The 23,591-nt window shown below is 37.5% G+C and overlaps 1 protein-coding gene across 1 annotated transcript; it reads left to right on the forward strand.

The window, feature by feature from the left end:
- Positions 1-257: 257 nt before the first annotated feature.
- Positions 258-16,407, forward strand: RNF103 (ring finger protein 103; the record flags this gene model as incomplete). Its single annotated transcript, XM_084234544.1, has 4 exons — positions 258-483; positions 2,789-2,928; positions 11,693-11,808; positions 14,835-16,407. 4 exons carry the CDS (start codon positions 258-260, stop codon positions 16,405-16,407), a joined length of 2,055 nt encoding a protein of 684 aa, XP_084090670.1.
- Between the last annotated feature and the right edge of the window lie 7,184 nt (positions 16,408-23,591).

A 23,591-nucleotide genomic window follows, 5' to 3' on the forward strand; every position in this document is an offset into this window, starting at 1 on the left:
TTAGCTTTCGCCCGTGTTTTCCGCTCCTCTGGACTGAAAGGCCCGCGCGAGGCTCTGCGCCTCTGCCCCTCCTGGTCTGTCCCTGCTCCCCGCTCCGACACCCAGATCCACCTGCCTCCGGGCCGGGGAGGACCCGCAGGGACGGCGGCGCGCCCGGCCACGCCGAGCCGGAGCCCAGCCTGGCGTGAACGCTCCCTCTCTGCCCTCCACGTTTTCGTCTTCTGAGCTCTCTGGAGAGAGCGAGAACGCGGGGGAAGATGTGGCTGAAGCTCTTTTTCTTGCTCCTCTATTTTCTGGTCCTGTTCGTCCTGGCCAGGTTCTTTGAGGCCATTGTGTGGTATGAAACTGGCATCTTTGCCACCCAGCTGGTGGATCCGGTTGCGCTGAGCTTCAAGAAGCTGAAAACCATTCTGGAGTGCCGGGGTCTGGGATATTCGGGGCTGCCCGAAAAGAAGGACGTCCGGGAACTGGTGGAAAAGTCAGGCGAGTATCTGATGGATGGGGCGACCCAGACTTACTTTCTGGTACCGAGATTACCTGGGAAGATGAAGCAGACTACTAGGAGAGCTGCCCAGGTTTTCTATCCCCCCACTCCACAAAGAAGTGAATCCCAGTTTTGAGAAGGGGGTCAGAATTAGTTGTAGGGGTTTTGGTGTGTCTTTTTAAGGTCATGTTAAAATAAGTCTATAGTACAGCTTCTTAGCATTGTTTACCAAGTTGAGTGTTCTTTCCTCAAAATTTAGGAATGTCAGCCACTTAAAAAGTATTATTTGTTAGTTTATATTAATACGGATATAAGAAGAACCCCAAAACATTGTCTGTTGAAACTATTGTTATGCTAGTTACCCAGAAGGAAAAATACTGAAATACTGTTAGGCCTAACTAATGAGTTTAGATATAGATGAAGTGTACACTGTACAATTTGAGCTTTTCTAAGTTTGGTGAAAATTTTAAGTGATTGCCTGCTTTGGCTGTTTCTCTCAGGATTAAAAAAAAAAAACCTGATGAAAACTTTTTTTTCCCTTCTGGGTCACAGGCACTGCTGCATCAACGTAAATGGGTCGAAAAAATAGAATTGAAATAGTGCTGTAGAATCTTTACCAACTTTAAGAATGCATTTTCAATAACTGTTGGTTTGGAGGAAGTACTAGATGAGAGATGTGATTAACCACCCCCCAACCCAGTACAAAGTTTATCCATTTTTTTTTTTTTTAAGGTAGTCTTCCTGGAAGGAATATGTATTTTAATTTAAGAAAGATGTTTGGGGATTTCTGTAGGAAGCAATTGAAACTGATGGTTATCTTTTTGTTGTTGTTTCAAGTATATCAGCTCGTTTAAAATATTTAAAATATACCAGGTAGGTAGTGTGATAAGAATACTAACTCCAAAGAACTTTAACATCCACATCTTTATAGGTTAAGGATTATCAAATTCACATCTCACTGCTAGGTTAGGAACCCTCTCTGTTAACATGAGACTTCTTTTGAGAAATATAAAATTGCGTATTATTTTTGCCTCTTACTGGTTTATGGTGACTTCTCTTTCAACCACAGGGTGGGGAGAATGAAGTAATTAAAGTAAAAGACCTCTACTAAATAAGCTCTCTGGGTTTAGAAATGAGAATGGTCTTAACTGCCAAAGCCAAACCATTTTTGTTGGTAAAATGTTTAATAACACATTTTTTTTCCTTTTGATTTTTATTTGGTGTGGCTTTCCTTTGGGCTTAAAAATAGTTGTCTCTTTTAGCATACAAGAAGCCCACATATCATCTAAAGAATATACAGGACTCACAAAAAGTATGATTCAGATCACACATTTTGTAGTAGGGTCTTGGCATAGCAATTTAACTTTAAAATTCAAGTATTCCTTATGACTCGTTTTGTTACTGTCAGATCTAGTTTGTTCTCATTGTTTAACATGTAAAGCAAAAGTTGAAATAATTTGACAGTGTTTCTTTTAAACTTTATTTGATGATATGAGCTCTAAATTTGTACTGTAAATTTGCTCATGAATATGGAATTTGTTCCTAGAGGTAATCTTTTGTCCAAGTCATATAAGCACCGTTACTATTTTAAGCAGGTGGCGATGGGGCAAATTCTGTGCATCTATTTCTAAATCTTATGTCATTATATAAATCATACTGTTTAAAAATTGTCTGAATCCTGGGCCTCCCCAGTGGCGCAGCGGTTGAGCGCTGGGTTGTGAAGCTGCCCGCAGCCTCTGCAGCGCTGGTTCGATCCCCGGCTGCTCCCCCACCCACCGGAGGAGGGTCCCACATGGCGTGCAGACTCTCCTGCCGCCCGCTGCTCCCCTCAGCAGTGTACTTCGGTCCTTCTGCCTGCTCTGCTTCCCGCTCTGGTTCTGGTGAATTTTCTCACCCTCCCGTGCTTCTGACTGTACCCAGTGCTTGTATAAATAAATAAATCTTTAAAAAAAAAAAATTGTCTGAATCCTGGAAATGCTACGCACAATATAAAACAATATTGTGATTGCTTTCTGAACTGGTACAAATGCAACAATTTCCTAATAAATATGTGATGACTCCAATAGACTAGTTCTAAGAAGAAATGGATTGTTCTGTTTTGTTAACTTTTGCTTGACTCATTGTAGCTTCTTATTACATATTTACTGATATAGAAATCTTTATTTGGTATATCCAGGCTCTACTATTCTTTTCAAAAAAGTGCAATGATGTATACTGTCTTATAAACAGCGTAAAATGGAATTTATCATTGGAGTTTGGAACATGGGATTTTGAAATCTTATGTTCTTTTTTTACTTTCTTTAGGTGACTTAATGGAGGGTGAACTCTATTCTGCACTCAAGGAAGAAGAAGCATCTGAATCTGTTTCTAGTACCAATTTCAGTGGTGAAATGCACTTCTATGAGCTTGTAGAAGACACAAAAGATGGCATCTGGCTGGTTCAGGTATCAGAAACAGTGTTAAAAAGAAATTATTTTTTCCAAAATAGTATTCACCAGCTGTATACTTGAGTCGTGTTTCATAGATATAACTCACTTCTCATAGGGAGGCTCCAATGTCCTCTTTTTTTTTTTTTTTTTTAAAGATTTATTTATACAAACACTGGGTACAGTCAGAAGCACAGGAGAGTGAGAGAATTCACCAGAGCCAGAGCGGGGAACAGAGCAGGCAGAGGGATCGAAGTACACTGCTGAGGGGAGCAGTGGGCAGCAGGAGAGGTCTGCGTGCCATGTGGGACTCTCCTCCGGTGGCCGGGGAGCAGCCGGGGATCGAACCAGCACTGCACAGGCTGCGGGCAGCTTTGCAACCCAGCGCTCAACCGCTGCGCCACCGGGAAGGCTCCTCCAATGTCCTCTTAAAGAGATTTTTGTAGACCAAAGGAAATGAAAATTAAGAGTGGGACAGGGTAAGTTAGTTAGAGAAATAGGGTTGACTGTTTTTATTTAGAATCCACAGAGGCAAATCCATTTTACTTGCTAGATCGTCATAAAGAAACACTGTTTTAGTTTTGTTAACTCAAGTTTTTAATTCAGTGATCTAAATAACTTTTGTATCTAAAGAAGAAACTAAAGTAGAAGTAAAGGAATCCTTCTATTAGGGAAATAGTCAACTTTGTGCCTATAGTGGAAAAATTATTGTGAGAAGTGTAGGGGTCCTCATTTGCTCATGACATTGGTAAGATGATCATTTTAATCCCTAGCTCCTACGGTAGGAGATTTAATTAGCATCATTAGGTTTTAGACCTGCAAAGAGCACTAACATCATCATTTATGTTTCCCAAAGTGTGGTTTATGTACAATTCATGGTAAATGAGTAGGCGCACATTATCATCTATATTTTAATGTAAATTAGAAAAATATTTTTTCAGTTGAAAATGTGATTTCATAAATAATTGCTTAGGACAGAGCTAAGTTATTACAATTTTTCAAATGTAAATTCACTTAAAGTAACAAATCAGGTGAATTAACACCATGAATTCAGCTAAATTTGTAAGTGTAGTCTAAGAATGGCTAAAGCTTGAAAGTCATATCACATTGACACTTTTTGAGGCTCTAAGAGGTAAAGTAGCTTGTCCAAGGTCATGTAATATTCAACCAGCAGCAAATCTGTGACCCACTGATAGCTTTTTGCAGTGCTTTTAATATGTCACACTGGGGTTAACAAAATTTAATTCAGGGTATATGAATCAAAAATAGATGCTGCTTCATAGTTCTTTCAGAGAACCATGCTTGCAAAATGTGATAGAAAGTGCTATGAGTTTAGAGACCTTAGCTGCAGGTCTGCTTCTGTCACTGATTTGCACTATGATTATGGTAAGATAGATTTTCTGTTGCAAAAGGCCTCATATATTGGAATAATACTATAATCCACTAAAGAGTTTTAATTTGAGCATTCTTCAGATGATTGCATTGTGGCCTTTACTTTCAGACTTCCTCCTATTGTTTGACCTTTTTGCTCTCTAGATAACCTAATTTAGTAATTTCTAAAGTCAACCAAGAGAGAACCTGGAGGTTATAGGTATAGTCTATGTGTTAGTCATCGAATTCTAGTTTATTTCTATGTTAATTATTGAAAATTAAATTGTAGATCTTTAAATCTTTAATTTATAAGTAAACCATTATTTCATTTCTTTTCCCAGACATTTCTGATAGTTTGAGGAAGACTTACAAGTTTCGATGATTTTTGTTTTATTACTGAATTGAGTTAAATAGCCAGTTCCACTGCCCTATGTTCTATGTGTAAACGTTTGTCCCCACGTTGAATGATCCCATAGAGATGAATGGTGAAGATGGTGAACACCTTCCAAACCTGGAAGACCCATGTCAAAAATCTCAAAATTCTTTGGTCTATAGAGTACTCCCTAGAGACTACCTATACATTCTATTTCACTAGTTAGCAATATATTCTTGACTTATAAATCATTTACTATTTTTGTTGTCCTATTAAAGATAACCATGGATTTAATTCCTTCGTATGTGACAAAATCTAAGAGTTTATTCAGCATATATATGAGTGTCAGGCTCTAGAGAGACAGCAGGAACATATACCAGGCTAAGTCCTTGCTGTCTCAGATAGCTCACATTCCAGTTGGGAGAGGTAGATACTAAATAAATAAATATTTCATATAATATCAGTTAGGGGAAAGTGCTAACAAGAAAAATTAACAGGTTAAGGAGACAGAGTGACAGAGAGTTCTCTTGAAAGATACTTGAATGAAATGAAGAACAAATCATGAATGATAATTTTAGCATTCTAAATTGAAGTCACTAAATTATTTTTCTGTGGAAATATTTTTAAAACCTTGTAAGTATTTATAGTTGAACACTCCTAAGAAAACTAGAATGTATTTACACGGTTTTCTGTGTGTGAAAATGTACAGTAGAACACACACTTAATTTTTTCAGTGACCCTCAAAATTTGTACTGTTCACTGCTGTCCATTTTGTGTTTCTTGGGGCCAGTGGCTTACATATGAGAAATGGCTGGCTGGGCTGGGAGAACAATTTCTGGCAGGACAACTGAGAAGATTGAGATTAAAACCCTTTCCTCAGCACTGTGTACTCACCAGCTAAGCTCACTATTTAGCACGTTAAGACCAGGTTGGTTTTTGTAGTTTTTTTAGTTGTATTTAAAATTGAAAATATCTGCTAGAAACAGGAAAAATATTCTGGTTGTTTCTTTAGCTCAGATAATATTTATCAAATCTCTTGTAAAGGATAACTTTTAAGAATTCAGTTTTTAATAATTTGAATTATTCTTTTCTATTTGTTCTTAAAATTTGAACTTCAGTTTTCTTTATTATCCTGTTTTTTGATTTTGTGAAGATGCATTGATCCTAGGTAATTTATTTTAGGTATCCTGTGTAAGAAATATTTAGGCATATCAAAGTTCTTTCTTTTCCTTTCTTGTTTTCTAATATCATTTCCTTATTCAAGTGAATCATAGTTTCCTTTTGTATTTATTGAGGGGAAAATGTAGTTAAATGGCATAAATGTAGTAATTAGCAGCTCATATTTTATATACCATGTCACTGAAGGATTTATTTTTATTTTAATAGGTGGGCATATGACATAGCTATTCTATCACATGGTTAGTTAATTATTTTTCTGGAATAGACTGGTAATCTTTTTTGGTGACTACGTGTAGAATGACACTACAAAAGGAAAGATGAATTTCTGTAATTTACCTAATTCATCCCATACGCTTTATGATTTTTTTTCTCTGAAAATTACAATGAGTTTATTTTCTGAATAATATATATCAATGATTTTCCTATTTTTTCCTCTTAATTGTTTCAAGATGTAATCGTGCTCATGAATCATCCTCATGTTAAACAAAGTATTAGAATATCCCTTTTCATATCAGTCTTTTCCTATATATATATATCCTATGTATATCCTATATTCTCTTTAATGCAAGGTGAAAAGCGCTCATTTTAGTTTTCAAGATAGCAAACACTTATGGGACACCTTTACCAATAATATTAAATCCATGGAAGAAATGAAGTCTTTTTTTCCTAACAGTTATTTCTAACATTCTAAGTTTTCTTGCTTTGCCCTTACTTAAACTTCTGTCTTTCAGTATGTGATAAAAATCAGAACTTCCTTTTTCTTCTGAAGAGCTAGTTGTGAAACATTCACAAACAAACCACTAGTTTATCCATTTACCCATCCAATTATCTAACAAATATTTATTGAAATCTAATGTGTGCCAATTTAATTTATAATAAGAACTAAAAACAACGATACCTATCTGTGCCATAAGACAACTTATTATTTGGCTTTCTAAAATATGTAGACCAGTAAAAGTCTTAGAGTCTGATTATCTTTCCCAGCTGAGTTAGATGGTTGGTGATGGTGCTAGCATTTTTAGAAAACCTAAAGAACTCTATTAGACAGTGAAGTAGAAGGTAGGCAAATTGCAGTTGTTTTGCTTTTAGTTTTTTGGTTTTTTTTTTAAAGTATATGTTTAAATATACTGGATTGGGGGCCTCCATGGGGGTGCAAGGGGTTAAACACGGCACTATTGAAGCAATCCACAGCCTTTGTAGCATGAGTTTGATCCCCTGCTGGCCAGGGAGAAACCCACATGGTGAGGCAGAGCTCTCCTGTCTTGCCCTCTGCTCCCTCAGCAGTGTATTTCAGTCGATCTGCCTGTTCTGTTCCCCACTTTGTCTCTGGTGGATCCTCCTCCACCCCCCACATCTCTGAACTGTGCCCCAGCTCTTGTATGCATAAATAAATAAATCTTTAAAAAAAAAAATATATATATATATATATATACTGGATTGGAGATCTCTGCCTCCCCACCCCCATAACCCCCAATCTTACACACCCTGAATTGGAAGTCTTTATATCTGATGGGGTCAAGAATATCAATGTGCAGGGCCTCCCCGGTGGCGCAGCGGTTGAGCACTGGGTTGCGAAGCTGCCCGCAGCACCTGTTCCATCCGATCCCCGGCTGCTCCCCGGCCACCAGAGGAGGGTCCCACATGGCGCGCAGACCTCTCCTGCCGCCCGCTGCTCCCCTCAGCAGTGTACTTCAGTCCTTCTGCCTGCTCTGCTCCCCGCTCTGGCGAATTCTCTTACCTTCCCGCGCTTCTGACTGTACCCAGTGCTTGTATAAATCAGTCAATCAATCAATCAATCAATCAATCTTTAAAAAAAAGAATAAAAAAAGAGAATAATAAAAAAAAAAAAGAATATCAATGTGCAATTGCAAGGTACTGTTTATGCTAATGTTTGTCCAGAAAACAATCCAGATCATGGGTTGCTGGGGATTTTATTATAATAGAAATAAAAAACTTGGAGTCCTTAGAGAAAATGTGTAATGAGAACAAGATGAGTTGCTAACCTGTAAAAAGCTAGAATAGTTTAGTTTAACATAAATATTTAGTGAGCACCCAGATGAGCCAGGCTCTATGCTAAGCTGCAGGAAATATAATGGTGAGCAAATTCAAGAATCCCAATTAGAGAGGCATACACCCTGGGAAAGATTGCTTCACTTTTAGCCTCTGTTTTGAAGTCTGTTCCAGACTTGAAACTCAGACTGTATTACCGAAACCCAGTGTTTTTGTAGTCTCTGAAAATACTCCCAACAGAGAACACAACCTCCTTCCTGAACTGCCAAGGAATATGTCTCCACTTTTAAGAAAACCAGCAGAAGCGTTGTGCATACTTCTGGATATGAGCTGGTGTGACACAGTAGTAATAGGCTTAGATTGTTTTGTTGTGCCATGTGAGTCAGCCAGCTGAGTTATTTTGTGAAAATACTATTTTTAATGATTGTTTAATTCAACCTCCTCCAAATTCAATAAATGATAAACCTTCAGATGAATAATACAACTATATAGGACATTGGACAACGCACTTTCTACTTGTATAAATAGAGTTAAATAAAATTTTTTTATACAATGCCTAGGCAGTTTTTCATTTCTGTGTGACTGCCTCAGTCAGGGACATTAAACTCTTCAAAAGCAGATGCTCGAACAGCTTTGTGAATAAATAAGTTTCTGGGGTTAAACATTGTCATGTACCTGCCTCTGGGATGTTCCCACCTCTCTTTGTATGCTTCTGTTTGTACTGTAACCAGTGCTGCCTGGCAATAACCCCTTCTGATTCCTCCTTTTCTTAGTATTGGAGCTGTAAGTGTGAAAAATACCTGTGCAGTGATCAGCATTGTTACTGAAAGATACCCCTAGACACAGGGCCATACTTTACATTGATTATTCTTGAATCTCTTTTTTTTTTTTTTAAATATTTATTTATTTATTTATACAAGCACTGGGTACAGTCAGAAGCGCGGGAGGGTGAGAGAATTCACCAGAGCCAGAGCGGGGAGCAGAGCAGGCAGAAGGACGAAAGTACACTGCTGAGGGGAGCAGCGGGCGGCAGGAGAGGTCTGCGCACCATGTGGGACCCTCCTCCGGTGGCCGGGGAGCAGCCGGGGATCGAACCGGCGCTGCAGAGGCTGCGGGCAGCATCGCAACCCAGCGCTCAACCGCTGCGCCACTGGGGAGGCCCAATTCTTGAATCTCTTGATGCAATGTCATCATAAACACAGACCTGAAATGCTTGGGTTATTTGCAACCCTGATTAGGCAATGGGAAAGTGAAAAGGGAATTCTTTAAAAATGAAGACAGAGGCCTCCCTGGTGGCGCAAGAGGTTAAGTGCAACCTATGAAGCTATCCGCAGCCACTGCAGCACAAGTTCGATCCCCGGCCAGGGAGGTGCCCATATGGCACAGCAGATCTCTCCTGCCTCGCCCACTGCTCCCCTCAGCAGTGTATTTCAGCCAGTCTGCCTGTTCTGTTCCCCAGTCTCTGATGAATCCTCTCACCCCCACCCCCACACACGTCTGGCCTGTACCCCATCTTGTATGCATAAATAAATAAATCTTTAAAAAAAAATACAGAGTAGGAGTATGATAATAGGATTGCACAGGAACTTCCTAATCCTTATAACTAATATGAAAAATAAGTTCAAGATTTCTTGTATTTGATTTAAGAGAACTACTTGAGTAGTTGGCTTGAGTAGGAGAAAACTACTTGAGTAGTTGGCTTGAGTAGGAGAAAAGAAATGCCTGTTTTGCTTGATATACTTTATTTTTCAGGTGGAACTTGTAAAGCACTTTTACTTTATAAATATATAAAGCACTCCCTCTCCCCTCCTGCAAACATGGAAAAATATGAAAGCTAGTGATTTGTAGGGTAATGTAACCAGGGTGAACCTCCTCATAACAAACTTTCACCTACTTAGACCATGTCCTCAAATTGCCCTCTTCTGGTTACCTCAGCCATCTGAGCATCTGAATAACTTGTGTCTCTCAATTTATTTTCACTAAAAATCACTATAAAAACTTTTGGCTTGATGCCCTAAATTGTGTGTGTGCATATGTGTGTAAAAGCATCTAAGCAATGTTATATATGTGTGGATGTCTGTGTTGATATGACAGTTTATATGATATATGTAGGGGTTACTGTCATCTGTTGTCACATAAAGCCAACTTTAAGTCACTTGTTGCCACTATGTACTCTCTTCTGTGCTGCCTTTTGAACTTGTTTTGGCTTCCCAGCAGAGAGGCCACAGATGTGGGGCCTCTCCCAGCCACTTGACTATTGACACTGGTAAATGATTTCACCCACCCTTCTGGGAATTTACTTCCTGGAGGCTTTGTGAACCATGAAACTGGCCCTTCCTCCCAGAAAGATTAGAATCCCCCAGAGTATTGTGTTGTAATTTTGCATTAAATAGCATTAGTAATATAGCCTTCATGAAAATAAACTTGGCGTATATATCCTAGGCTTAAAAGAAATCAAACAGATGGGTTTCATGAAGACTTTAGGCATTTTGGCTTTCCTTTGTTTCAATATAGTTATTTTTGTTTGCGTGGATTTTTGTAATATGTAAATTTATTTATTTTACTGTGGGGTTTTGGGGTTTTTTTTTTTTGGTTTTTGAAAAAACATCTTTGTTGGGCCTCCCCTGGTGGTGTAGCGGTTGAGCGCTGGGCAGCGAAGCTGCCCGCAGCCTCTGCAACGCCGGTTCGTTCCCCCGCCACCGGCGAGGGTCACATCAAAAAAAAAAAAATCCTTGTTGGGCCTCCCCGGTGCTGCAGTGGTTGAGCGCTGGGTTGCGATGCTGACTGTGGCCTCTGCGGCGCCGGTTCGATCCCCAGCTGCTCCCCGGCCACTGGAGGAGGGTCCCACATGGCGCGCAGACCTCTCCTGCCGCCTGCTGCTCCCCTCAGCAGTGTACTTTGGTCCTTCTGCCTGCTCTGCTCCCCGCTCTGGCTCTGGTGAATTCTCTCACCCTCCCGCACTTCTGACTGTACCCAGTGCTTGTATAAACAGAACAAACAAACAAACAAACAAATAAATAAATAAATAAATAAAACATGCCTCTATTAAAAAAAAAAAAAATCCTTGTTAATTTTTTCACAATATAGGATTTCTCCCTTCAGGTGTAGTCACCATAGGTTTCCCACCACCAAAGTGCCCACAGTCATCTACCACACTCCACCATCTTCTCCTACCACCCTGTTCTCTATTCTCCTACCCTCTCCCCTCCTGAACATCTCAGATTTTTATTGAAATTACGCCTTCAGAGCTGGAAGATTAGAGAATAAAGGGAAAAAATATTAATGCTTAAAAAAAAGAAATTTATTATTATTTTAAATTTAAAGCCATAGAATTTACTTAGAATTTAGTAGTAGTGATTTAGTTGAAACATAGATTAATAGAATATATGCTTGACCTTCCAGAATTACCCTTTTTAATAGTGAAATTTGAACTGTTGAGCCCACATGTGATAATTTTCTGAAAGCGTCATTGGGATTATTGCTTTATATTTCCTTTTCAGAACAGAAGTTACTCCAAGTGCCATTTTCTTCCTGTATGACTTAATTCTGGAGAACAATCCAACTGGTGGCTAGTTTAAAAATGTGGTTTGATTCCCCTGTATGGAACTGCCACAGGTGGTGGGAATTTAATGTCCTTTATTTAATGTTTTAAGTCTTTTCCAATTGAATAGTTGTTCCTATTACATTAGAATTGTGATGATAATATGATGACATAGTGAATAAAACTAGGAGCAGAATATCTTTTTCAACAAGTAAAGTCATATACATATAAATGGTTTGTTTGACTCCATTTTGGGTAATTAAAGGTGTTTTTTTTTTTTTTTTTCTTTTTTCTTTTTTGGGGAACAGGTCATAGCAAATGACAGAAGTCCCCTGGTAGGTAAAATCCATTGGGAGAAAATGGTGAAAAAGGTGTCAAGATTTGGAATACGTACGGGCACTTTTAACTGTTCCAGTGACCCCAAGTAAGTAGAATTTAAGTGCTGAACAGAATTTTCTTTAAATAAAGAGTGATTTTAGAAACTTGTTTAAATGAAAACTAACAGTGTTTGGCACATGATATGCAGATACTTGATTCTGTTCCTGACTTTGATTTCTCTGAAATCTTTTTTCCCTTTCTGATTCTGTGTGCTTTCTGTCCTTTGCCATAGACAGTTGAATTTGGTCTGATTCTGTCATTTCTAAACAGTCTAAGAAAGATTTCCTGGGCCTCCCCTGGTGGCACAGGTGGTTGAGCACAGCACTGTGAAGCTGTCTGCAGCCTCTGCAGTGCAGGTTCAATTCCTGGCTGGCCAGGGAGATTCCCACATGGCACGGCAGACCTCTCCTGTCTCACCTGCTCCTACCCTCAGCAGTGTATCTCAGTAGATCTGCCTGTTATGTTCCCCACTCTGTCTCTGATGAATCCTCTCACCCTCCTGCGTATCTGGCCTGTATCCCGGTTCTTGTATGCATGAATAAATGAATCTTTATAAAAAAGGAAAAGATTTCCCGCCACCACTTGTGATTTCAATACTAGAACAAATGTGATAGTCCTAATATTTTGATTTTTTTCAGTTGATACTAAGCTAGATTTACTATCACTGTTTATTAAAAAATATTAAATTATTTTTTAAAAATTAATGAACTAAATGTATTTCAATCCTTGTAACTTGTAAATATATTAGAAAATACAAGTAAAAACAAATTTACAAAAATATAAGTGCTATCTATATATTGCAGTTTAATGTAAGTTGTTAGATAACACTAATAAAAAGATAAAGACAACTAATAAAACATAAGAATTAAAGACAACATAAAATGAAGTTATTAAACATGAAAACTGAAGGAATTAGTAGTATTTGATTTTGTTTAGTATAATCTTCTAAAACAGTGTATCAGAAGTATCATAATTGAATCTAGTGGATTTGTGTAGATATTTTTAGTATCTTTTTTTTGAAAAGCTCTTTTTGATTCTATATTAGCTATGAGTTGAAGACATACATATAAGCCACCTCCATTTATTTTCCTCTAAATCTTCATTTTTAAATATCCCACCTCTTATTATGAAAGAGAGATTTTTTAGCAACTTTTTGCTTTTTTCTTGTAGCAGTTTTTTGTTATTAAAAAAGAACTTTTGCTTTATTTTCTGTTTTATCACAAAGACTTTTGTACAGTGTTACTTATTTCAGTTTCAGTACTACCATGTTCATATTTCTTTTTATTTGGAAAATCTTCCAACTAGTGTAAGATTTGACTGTAGTTTTGACTACCACTTTGACTGTAGTTCTTTCTTTGGTGTGGGGCACCCTATTCTGATATGCCAGTCTTCTTATTGTGCAGTTTCCTTACCTGTTTAGTTCTCCTAAGAATGCTTAGGGCCACCACCTCTCGGCAGTTTCTGAGTCTGTCCATGGCAGCAATTTTACCTTATTTCCCCCAAATTACCTGGCTTGCCTGGCCCTAATTCCCCTCATTCCCCAATCCAGCAGTTTAACTCAGAGTACTTTTTGGAGGGAAGGATAAAACTAGAATTCATGTCAATGAATTATTTTATACTAGACAAATACAATATTGAGAGATAGAAGATATTTTGTAAGAATATATAATTCTAAAACTATTTCAGTTAAAGCAGCATTGATATTATGGAAGCTATCTTCTTAATTTAAGCTATCTTCTTTTTTTTTTTTTTTAAGATTTATTTTATTTATACAGGCACTGGGTACAGTCAGAAACATGCGGGAGGGTGAGAGAATTCACCAGTGCCAGAGCAGGGAACAGAACAGGCAGACCGACGAAATACACTGCTGAGGGGAGCAGTGGGCGCAGGAGAGGTCTGCGCGCCATGTGGGACCCTCTCTGTGGCCAGGGATCGAACCGGCATTGCAGAGGCTGCAGGCAGCTTTGCAGCCCTGCGCTCAACCGCTGTGCCACTGGGGAGGCCCTAAGCTATCTTCTTAAATTAACTCAGTAAGAAACTCAGAGTCATGGTCCGAGTTCTGAGCCACCCAGATAGTTTCTAGAGTCATTACTAATTTTGTCTTTATGACATAACATGTTGTCTTCACTTACCTTAAATCATATCACAATATTCCTGAGATCAAAGTAAATTGTATTATCAGTATAAGACCATATGCTAGTAGGGCAAAACTTTCCTTTCTCTTAATCTGGTCATATAAATGTATAATATGCTTCATTCTTGGATTGACTCTTCTTAATCTTCTATCTCGTTCTCTTTATTTCTTCTATATCAAATACTGCTTTTCATGGTCTTCATTAAAGAGATGAGAGAATGAAGCAAATTATCGGACTTACTCCCTTCTAAATTAGCTTTTGTACAGATAACTTTGTAACAGTGCTTGTGTGTGTCAGGAATTGTGCTTGGGTTAATGAACTGGTATGGCTTGATTCCCATCTTCAAGGAGTTACATTCAAATCAAGGACACAGCATGCAGGATAATCTATTTCCTTTTCTCGTCTTCACTCATCTGACTATCCTTCAAGACTTAGTTCAGCTCCCAAACCTTCCATAAAATCTTTACCACATCAGATACCTAATGATATTCCCTTTGAAATTCTTTTATATTACTTAGTGATAGGATATATAATTTTATGATTCTGTTTTATTTCCTTCATAAGATTTTAAATTCCATATGAAAGGAATTGTTTTCCTATCTTTTGGATTTTATCAATATAGTAATAGGTACAGAAAAGATACTGAAGTATTTGCTGGTTCCCTCGACTCAAAGGCTTTTCAAGGTCCACTTTTCTTTAAAACGAAAGAAAAAGGAAAATGGAGATAAAAAACAAATACTGAAGGAAAGCATACTTTTCCTCTTGTATAACTGCTAAGAATTATTACTACTTTTGATAATCTGGAGGTTATTTGGTTTGGGAGAAAGGGACTAAAGAATTTTATCACAGGAAGACAAGTTGTTTGGGTAACAGAGAAGATGTGCAAACTAGCTCATCTAGCAGCCCAGCTGTTTACTTACAGTTAACTCTCTTACAGATACTGCAGGAGAAGAGGCTGGGTACGATCTACACTCATAATGTCTGTTCCACAAACAAGTACTTCTAAAGGGAAAGTCATGCTTAAAGAATACAGTGGACGCAAGATTGAAGTAGAGCACATTTTTAAGTGGATAACTGCTCATGCAGCTTCTCGGATCAAAACAATTTATAATGTTGAACACTTGAAACAAGAATGGAATAAAAGTGATCAATATTGGGTAAAAATATACCTATTTGCAAACCTTGACCAACCCCCAGCTTTCTTCTCTGCACTAAGTATAAAGTTTACTGGACGAGTTGAGTTTATTTTTGTTAATGTGGAAAATTGGGACAACAAGAGTTATATGACAGATATTGGTATATATAACATGCCATCTTACATACTTAGAACTCCTGAAGGAATTTACAGATATGGAAACCACACAGGCGAATTTATCTCTCTTCGAGCTATGGATTCATTTTTGCGCTCCTTACAACCTGAAGTAAATGATCTTTTTGTTTTGAGTTTGGTTTTAGTTAATCTTATGGCTTGGATGGACTTATTTATCACACAAGGAGCTACCATAAAGCGATTTGTGGTTCTCATAAGCACTTTAGGGACATATAATTCTCTATTAATTATTTCCTGGCTACCTGTGTTGGGCTTTTTACAGCTCCCTTATTTAGATAGCTTTTATGAATACAGCTTAAAATTGTTGAGATACTCCAATACAACCACACTGGCTTCATGGGTAAGAGCAGACTGGATGTTTTACTCTTCACACCCAGCCCTGTTTCTCAGTACATACCTTGGACATGGTTTACTAATTGATTACTTTGAGAAGAAGAGACGGCGCAACAACAACGATGAAGTCAATGCAAATAACTTAGAATGGTTATCAAGTCTGTGGGACTGGTACACCAGCTACCTTTTCCACCCGATTGCTTCTTTTCAGAACTTCCCTATAGAATCTGATTGGGACGAAGACCCTGATTTATTCTTGGAGCGATTAGCTTTTCCTGACCTTTGGCTTCACCCTCTGATACCAACTGATTATATTAAAAACTTGCCAATGTGGCGATTTAAATGTCTTGGACTCCAGTCTGAAGAGGAAATGTCAGAGGGTTCTCAAGATGTTGAAAATGACTCAGACAGCGAGAGCACAGACACTTTTAGCAGTGAGAAGGAAGTATTTGAAGATAAGCAAAGCATAATTCACAATTCTCCAGGAAGAGCAAGTCACTGTGATGCTGCAGCTTGTTCTTGTGCCAATAAATATTGTCAGACCAGCCCTTATGAAAGGAAGGGGAGGTCATATGGATCATATAACACTAATGAAGATATGGAACCTGATTGGTTAACTTGGCCTGCTGATATGCTGCACTGTACTGAATGTGTTGTTTGCCTAGAGAATTTTGAAAATGGATGTTTGCTGATGGGATTGCCTTGTGGTCATGTGTTCCACCAGAATTGCATTGTGATGTGGTTGGCTGGGGGTCGACACTGTTGCCCTGTTTGCCGGTGGCCTTCTTATAAAAAAAAGCAGCCATATGCACAACACCAGCCCTTGTCAAATGATGTCCCATCTTAACCATGTGCAATTTGTCCTTTATAAGCTTTGAGTATCTTACAGCTTGCCTTTTTAATGTTACTCACAATGTTTTTGTGGTTTGAAGTTTAGTTTAATGTTAGTGCAGTGACAGGAAATACACATTATGCTAATGTTGATGACAATTATTTGGTTGCCTTGTGTGTCACTTGAATGCATACTTAATTGTAAAAATTTTTATTTACAACATTGGAAATTCAGAAGTTAATGTTTTTGTAAGCACAAAAAGAAGTATGATAGAAATTTATCCTAGCAAGACTTTACAAGATAGGATCAGATTCTAATGGAATTAAGGTGGTTTCTTATCTTAAATGTTTCCTCCCTTTTTACAGTCTGTCCACCACCTCTTGGTTAAATAATGTATGCGCTGAGACATGAAATTAAAACAGACCTATGAAATAAATTATTTTAAAACCAAAGGATTGCAGCTTTTCCAATATTAAAATTGTTTTTGATAAGATGTTCAAACACTGTAGGTATTTTGCGATAATTACTTGCTGTTCATTTCACAGGTAAGTAAAAGGTGATTTTGTAGAAAAAAGTAGACAGAAATTATGTTGCCAACACTAACCAGAGGGGGTGTTAATCCACTTTTTTAATTTGGTTAGCTTTGTTGAGAAGGAATTTCATGGTGGGGTTTTTTAAAAGTATTAAGTAATTTGTGAGTAATTAGCATATTAATCTACATCAACTATAGCAGTTTACCATATAGAAATTAATTTATATCTTTTTCCTGACTATTTTTGAAATATTTCAAAACTCAAAAAGTTGGAACAATGCAAGGAACATCCATTTCTCTAGTTTACAAAGTGTTTACATTTTGTGAAATTTCCTTTCTCTTCACTATGTGCGTATTTATCTTTTTTCTTTTGGGGGTGTTTTTTTTGCTGTGAAATCCCTGTGAAAATAAATTTCAGGCATCATCGTGCTTCACCACCAAATATAATCACGACAATCTTCTAAGAACAAGGGCTTTTTTTAAACAAACATAAACACCATACCATTATCATACCCAAGAATTTAACATTGATTCAGTAATACCTAATATACAATTCATAACCCCTAACTGCTCCCAAAATATCCATTAAATCTTTGTTTTGTTTTTATTGTGAACTCAAAGTTCATGCTTTGGGTTTAGTCTCCCTTCTTTCATCTTTTTCTCTGGAATAATTCCTACTTTACTTTTTTTTTTTTTTTTAATCTTTCCTGATACCTTTTTGATGAGTACTAAACTATTTACTTGACTAGAATTTTCCACATTCTGGATTTGTCTGTGTGCTCCTTCATGATTAGATTTAAATTAAAGAATATTGCCTTGATGATATACTTCCCATTTGAATGACATTGGCAGTTAACATGTCACTTTGTCTCGTTGATTGAAAGTGATACCTTCGGGCCTCCCTCGTGGCACAAGGGGTTAAGCACAGCACTATGAAGCTATCCACAGCCTCTGTAGCGCAAGTTTGAGCCCCAGCTGACCAGGGAACTACCCACATGGCACAGCAGACCTCTCCTGGCTCGCCTGCTGCTCCCCTCATCAGTGTATTTCAGTAGATCTGCCTGTACTGTTCCCCCACTCTGTCTCTGGTGAATCCTCTCACCCCCCACACCTCTGAGGCCAGTTCTTATATGCATAAATAAATAAATCTTAATATAAAAAAAAGTGATACCTTCTCCATTTTAAGATACTTTTCCTCTTTCAGGCCATGTGAATATCCTTTTCTCAACCTTGATCCAATATTGTTAACATCTATTGATGATTAGCCTGAATCAGTTATTAATAGGAGTTGTATCATAAGGATTTTCTAATTCCACCCTTTTATTCCATTTATTAGCTGTCATTTTTCTGTGAAGAAGTTTTCTGTTTTTCTCTTATACTTGAATATCACTGTGGATTCACAGTTTATTTTATATTCAATTTATTGAAATTATTATTCTTTTGATGCTCAGATCATATCCCAAATTTGGCTAGCTGGAAGTTCCTCTAAGCCAGCTTTTAGTCTGTCTTGGGCTTTTCTATCCACTCTGGGTGGTATTATCACCTCACCTCACCAGCCTTTATAAAGATTGGATCCCACTTTCTCCAGAAATTCTGCACCTTCCTACTCATCCTCTCCACCAGGCTCATAAAAAGACCAAGGTATTTTTTTATAGTGAAAGCTCAGCTTAAGTGACCAAAGGTAACATCACCTACAATGGAACAAACCCTTTTAATCCCATGTAAGACCTAATACTTTCCTATTATGTCCCCTTCAAGCCCAGTGAGACATCATACATGTGTGTATTAAAACTGTGTTTTTCAGGTGAACTCGCTTAAGGTAGAAACTGCTTTATTAATCTACATAGCTCTAATGCAAGGGATAAAATAGACACAAATGTTAGACATGGAGTAAAAATATTACGGTAAGGTATGATGGTGGTAATTGATAATTACTGACGCTGATAACTGTTGAAAGTCTCCAAGGAAGTTTGACTTATTTCCTAATTGTTTAGCATAGCAAATAATGCTTTTGTCAGATTTTCGTGGAGGTAAAGAATTGGAGGAAAGTTCAAGTTTGACACTCTAAACTTTAAAAAGAAAGTTTGAATTCTTAGAGCAACCGTTGTATTTAATTCCAAGTGTGTGTGTTTTGTAGTTAATCTATAATAGGACACATTATTCTGTTGTGCTAAACAGTTTTTCTATTCTCTGATTATTTCTTGTGTAGGTTTTTTATTTCTTTAAAAAGATAAAAAATGAATTCTGAGTACAGGAGTTTGATATAGAGATTGTATTTTCACTTACGGCCTGTTCCAAGACAAATATCTTAATTTCCCCCCATCACATACTTCATCTCTTTCGATTGAGAGACAGAAAGATTATTCATGTTATATTTCTTGCTCTGACATTTTTTCCCCTGGTCATTTTATTATTTCTTAAAACTACCAAAGGGACAAAAAATAAGGAGATCCTTTTTGCTATTGGATCTGATTAAAATTTAGAGAGAAAAAATTAGAATTGAATTGTCAGTTACCTCTTTTGAATGTTTTTAATCAGTTCTTACTCTTCATTGTCAATAATTTAAGTTTATAGATTTGTGATCAATTTAAGCAATCTCTTAAAGTTTTGCACTGACTTCTCAAGTTTTTATTGTTTCATATGTAGTTCATCATTTTATTTCCTAATATTTCTGTGTAAGAGGTAGAACAGAAAGGAAGTCCCACTTAATAGATGATCAAGAACACAGGATAACCAAGATATGACAGAACACAGTTCCAAATTTGTATGTCTTCAGGCCCAGGGAAACAGTTTGAGTAGTTGGGAGTGGCAAGGGCAACAGTGTATATATGTGCCAACCAATGGCATTTGAATATTTTTCCAAAAAATAGTGGCAGTCAATCAAGCTAGTGGTGGCCTTTCTATAATTTCTTGACAAAATTCTCTTAATGCTCTTGTTCAGGGTTTTTTCTACCTTATTTTCACTCAAAAATAAGTATGTTTGTAGAAAAGACAACTCTAGGAAACTTGTCAAAATTATCCTTCATGCTGATGTTAAATTGCATACTTGTTATTAATAAGTTCTCTTAGTTTGTGTGCATGATGGGGTAATAGGCTCTAGTTAAACAAATGGTGCTTGAATATTCTTATGTATGGTCTGTGTTTTAAAATATACCCTTGGTATTGATATAGAGGACACCTAACTGAACATATAATTTATCTAATAATGAGGAACAAAGGTAAACTTAAAAGTAGGCACCCAGTTTAGTTGAGATACAATTGACATAGAATATTGTGTAAGTTTAAAGTGTGATTTGTTGACTTGATGCATTTATATATTGCAATGTAATTACCACCATAGCATTACTTAACACCTCCATCATGTCACATAATGAACATTTCTATTTTGTAGTATGCATACTCTCAGCAATTTGCAAGTACAACACATTATTATAAATTAGAAACATAATTCTGTGTATTAGATCCCTAAAAAATACTCACCTTCTAACTGGAAGTTTGTATTCTTTTACCAACATTTCCCCATTTCCAGCACCCACCTGGCCCTGGTAACCTTCATTCTACTCTGTTTCTGTGAGTTCAGCTATTTTAGATTCTACATATAAGTAATACCATACAGTACTTGTCTTTCTCTTCTGACTTATTTCACTTAGTAGAATACCCATTCAAAGTCCATTCATGTTTCAGATGCAGAATTTTCCTCTTCTACATGGCTAAATACACACACACACACACACCACCTATTTATCCATTCATTTCTTGATGGATTCAATTTTTTTAATATAATTACTGAATGAAGAGCCATGCAGATGCATGATAGAGAGATTTTACATAGAGTTTGAACTTGGTAATCTAGCTTCCCAGTCTATAGAAGTTATACGTAGAAAAACTATGGAGTAAGGGAGGAGCCTACTAGAAATAGACCAGACAAGAAAGTCATAGTTATAATCGATAGAAGGGGTAGAGGTATTTTTTTTTTTTTAAAGATTTATTTATTTATTTTATACAACCATTGGGTACAGTCAGAAGCGCGGGAAGGTGAGAGAGAATTCACCAGAGCCAGAGCGGGGAGCAGAGCAGGCAGACTGACGAAGTACACTGCTGAGGGGAGCAGTGGACGGCAGGAGAGGTCTGCGCGCCATGTGGGACCCTCCTCCGGTGGCCGGGGAGCAGCCAGGGATCGAACCGGTGTTGCAGAGGCTGCGGGCAGCTTCACAACCCAGCGCTCAACCGCTGCGCCACCGGGGAGGCCCTAGAAGGGGTAGAGGTATTAAAAAAAAAATCAAAACAAAAAACATCAGTTTGTGGCCAGGTAGTGCAATAACAATTTCCCAAAGAGGTATCACAATCTTACCCACAATGACTCTGTCATCAAAAAAGAAATTTTAGGGCCTCCCCAGTGGCACAGCGGGTAGAGCGCAGGGCCGTGAAGCAATCCACAGCCTCTGCAGTGCGGGGTTCGATTCCCGGCCGGCCAGGGAGATTACCACATGGCGCAGCAGACCTCTCCTGTCGCACCGGCTGCTCCCCTCAGCAGTGTATTTCAGTCATCTGCCTGTTCTGCTCCCCACTCTGTCTCTGGTGAATCCTCTCACCCTCCCATGCCTCTGGCCTGTACCCCAGTTCTTGTATAAAAAGAAAAATAAATCTTAAAAAAAAATTTTACCATATCATTTTCACAAGAATGCAGGAAAATACATTATATAATATTAAATATAGTTAATTTTAACAAAGAGAAAAGTTTGTTTTCTGGAAAGCCCATGATAAAAACAAATCTTGTTCCTTGACTTAAAAACAGGTAATGTCTTAACAGTCTCATCAGTTTTGACACAAATTATGCTATCAGTCACATAATTGAAAAATGACTTTCATATCCAGTATTTAGTCAGTGTCCTGCTATTAGCACAATTCTAATCTTTTCATTTCGAGAACACCAATATATTTATTGATCTAACAGTCTTGTGACATGTTTCCACATGGATAGGTTATTTGGAGTTTTGTGAGATTCTTTTACCAAGACAATGCAGTAGGGTTTCAGACACAGAAAAGGGAAGTTAGAACTCTGATATTTTTGGACCGCTTTTGTTTTTATTGTTTAAGTGCTCTCCATTTCATTTTATTTAATTCCTGAGCCAAGTGGCTAAAACAATAGGTTTCTGCACAAAATGCCTCAAGCTGACGCCAGAGATTTAGACAGGAGACATCTTTTAAAATGCCAAACAGATTTTTAAACACAGTAACTTACATTCAAATATTTTGTTAGTATTGAACATGGTGGACTGTACCAATGTTGATGTATTTTGCTTTGCTTTAAAAGCACCTCATTTTACGGGATGGTCTCACTCATAGCAGGAATCTAGAAAACTTAAATAAGGGACCAGGAAAATGAATAACTATAAGAAAGTGAAAATCAAAATCAACAAAAAACTATGAACCAGAGACACTTTTTGGAGGGTGGGGGGCGGGAGGGGAGGGATTGGGGTCAGAATTGGGGGTTAGCAATTGTATGGGGAATATAAAAATAAAATTTATTATTTATAAAAAAAAAGGAAAAAAAAGCACCTCATTTTGTTTCATGAGGAAAAAAGAGAATGTGGTTCTTACAGTTTTCTCATTTACAGTTTTCTCAAAATAATAAATTTTGAGTGCTGAAAACAAATCTGAAGGCCATTTTGTCCAGTCTTCTGCCTTAATTTAGATGGTTGATGTCCCTGTTATGAATCAACTTGCATATTCATCATCTAACAGAAGGCATGCTACATTTGCAAAAATTTGTAAACAGTCCACCTACCAGGATCCACAGAAGAGTATGCAGTTAGCTGGCAAGACAGCAATAGCAGATGCTGGAAGCCCAGATGTGGACACTTTGTTGAACACTTTCCACATCACCATCTTCGGAAAAGAAAATTAATTAGGAGTTCATATGTGGAAAAAGTCCTAATGGAACCTACTTGCACTGAAATATGTGATGATATTTATTCATCAAAATGTCATTGATTTAACCTGGATTTTTCTTTATAGAGAAATCTCTGAACTCTAAGATATTAAAACCATGACAATGAGTGCGACTAAACCCCATTCCATTACACTGGACATCTCCAAAACAGGGAACAAGAGACATGATCAGTTTTTGTTGTCGTTTTCTGCTTCCACCAGAGCATATGCTCTGGTTACTGAATGAGGGCAGATTTTCACAGTCTCTGATGTATTTTCCAGGTTATGGGAAGGATGAAGTAACATCAGCAAAACAAAGACAGTTTATGACATAATATATGTCAGACTGACTTATACAGAAGTTAAAGAAAGAATCCTTTACAATTTCAAAGTTTTTATAAGGGCTAGAAAAGACTGCAATGGTTCATTTAGTTAATATTCCTTTAACGATAAGCAGGAATGTATCCAATTAACACATTTTGGGAAAGAACATGTTTTATTTAGAATTTGGTAATCAGAGACGTAGTTTGTTCAAATAGATTAGGTGTTTCTCGACAAGGAGAATGTGGTGGTTAACTATAAATTGCTTGTTTATGAGACTTATTCCATAGTCTGAGTGCAGTATTACTAGTGTCTTCTGAAATAATATTTCTATAGGGCAACTCATAGGTAAGAATTAGGGAAAGGCTTTGGATGCCTTATAACATGTACTAGTCAGCTACAAGGAGAGAAGTAG

Source organism: Talpa europaea (genome assembly GCF_964194135.1).
Source record: "Talpa europaea genome assembly, chromosome: 6".
Taxonomy (NCBI): domain Eukaryota; kingdom Metazoa; phylum Chordata; class Mammalia; order Eulipotyphla; family Talpidae; genus Talpa; species Talpa europaea.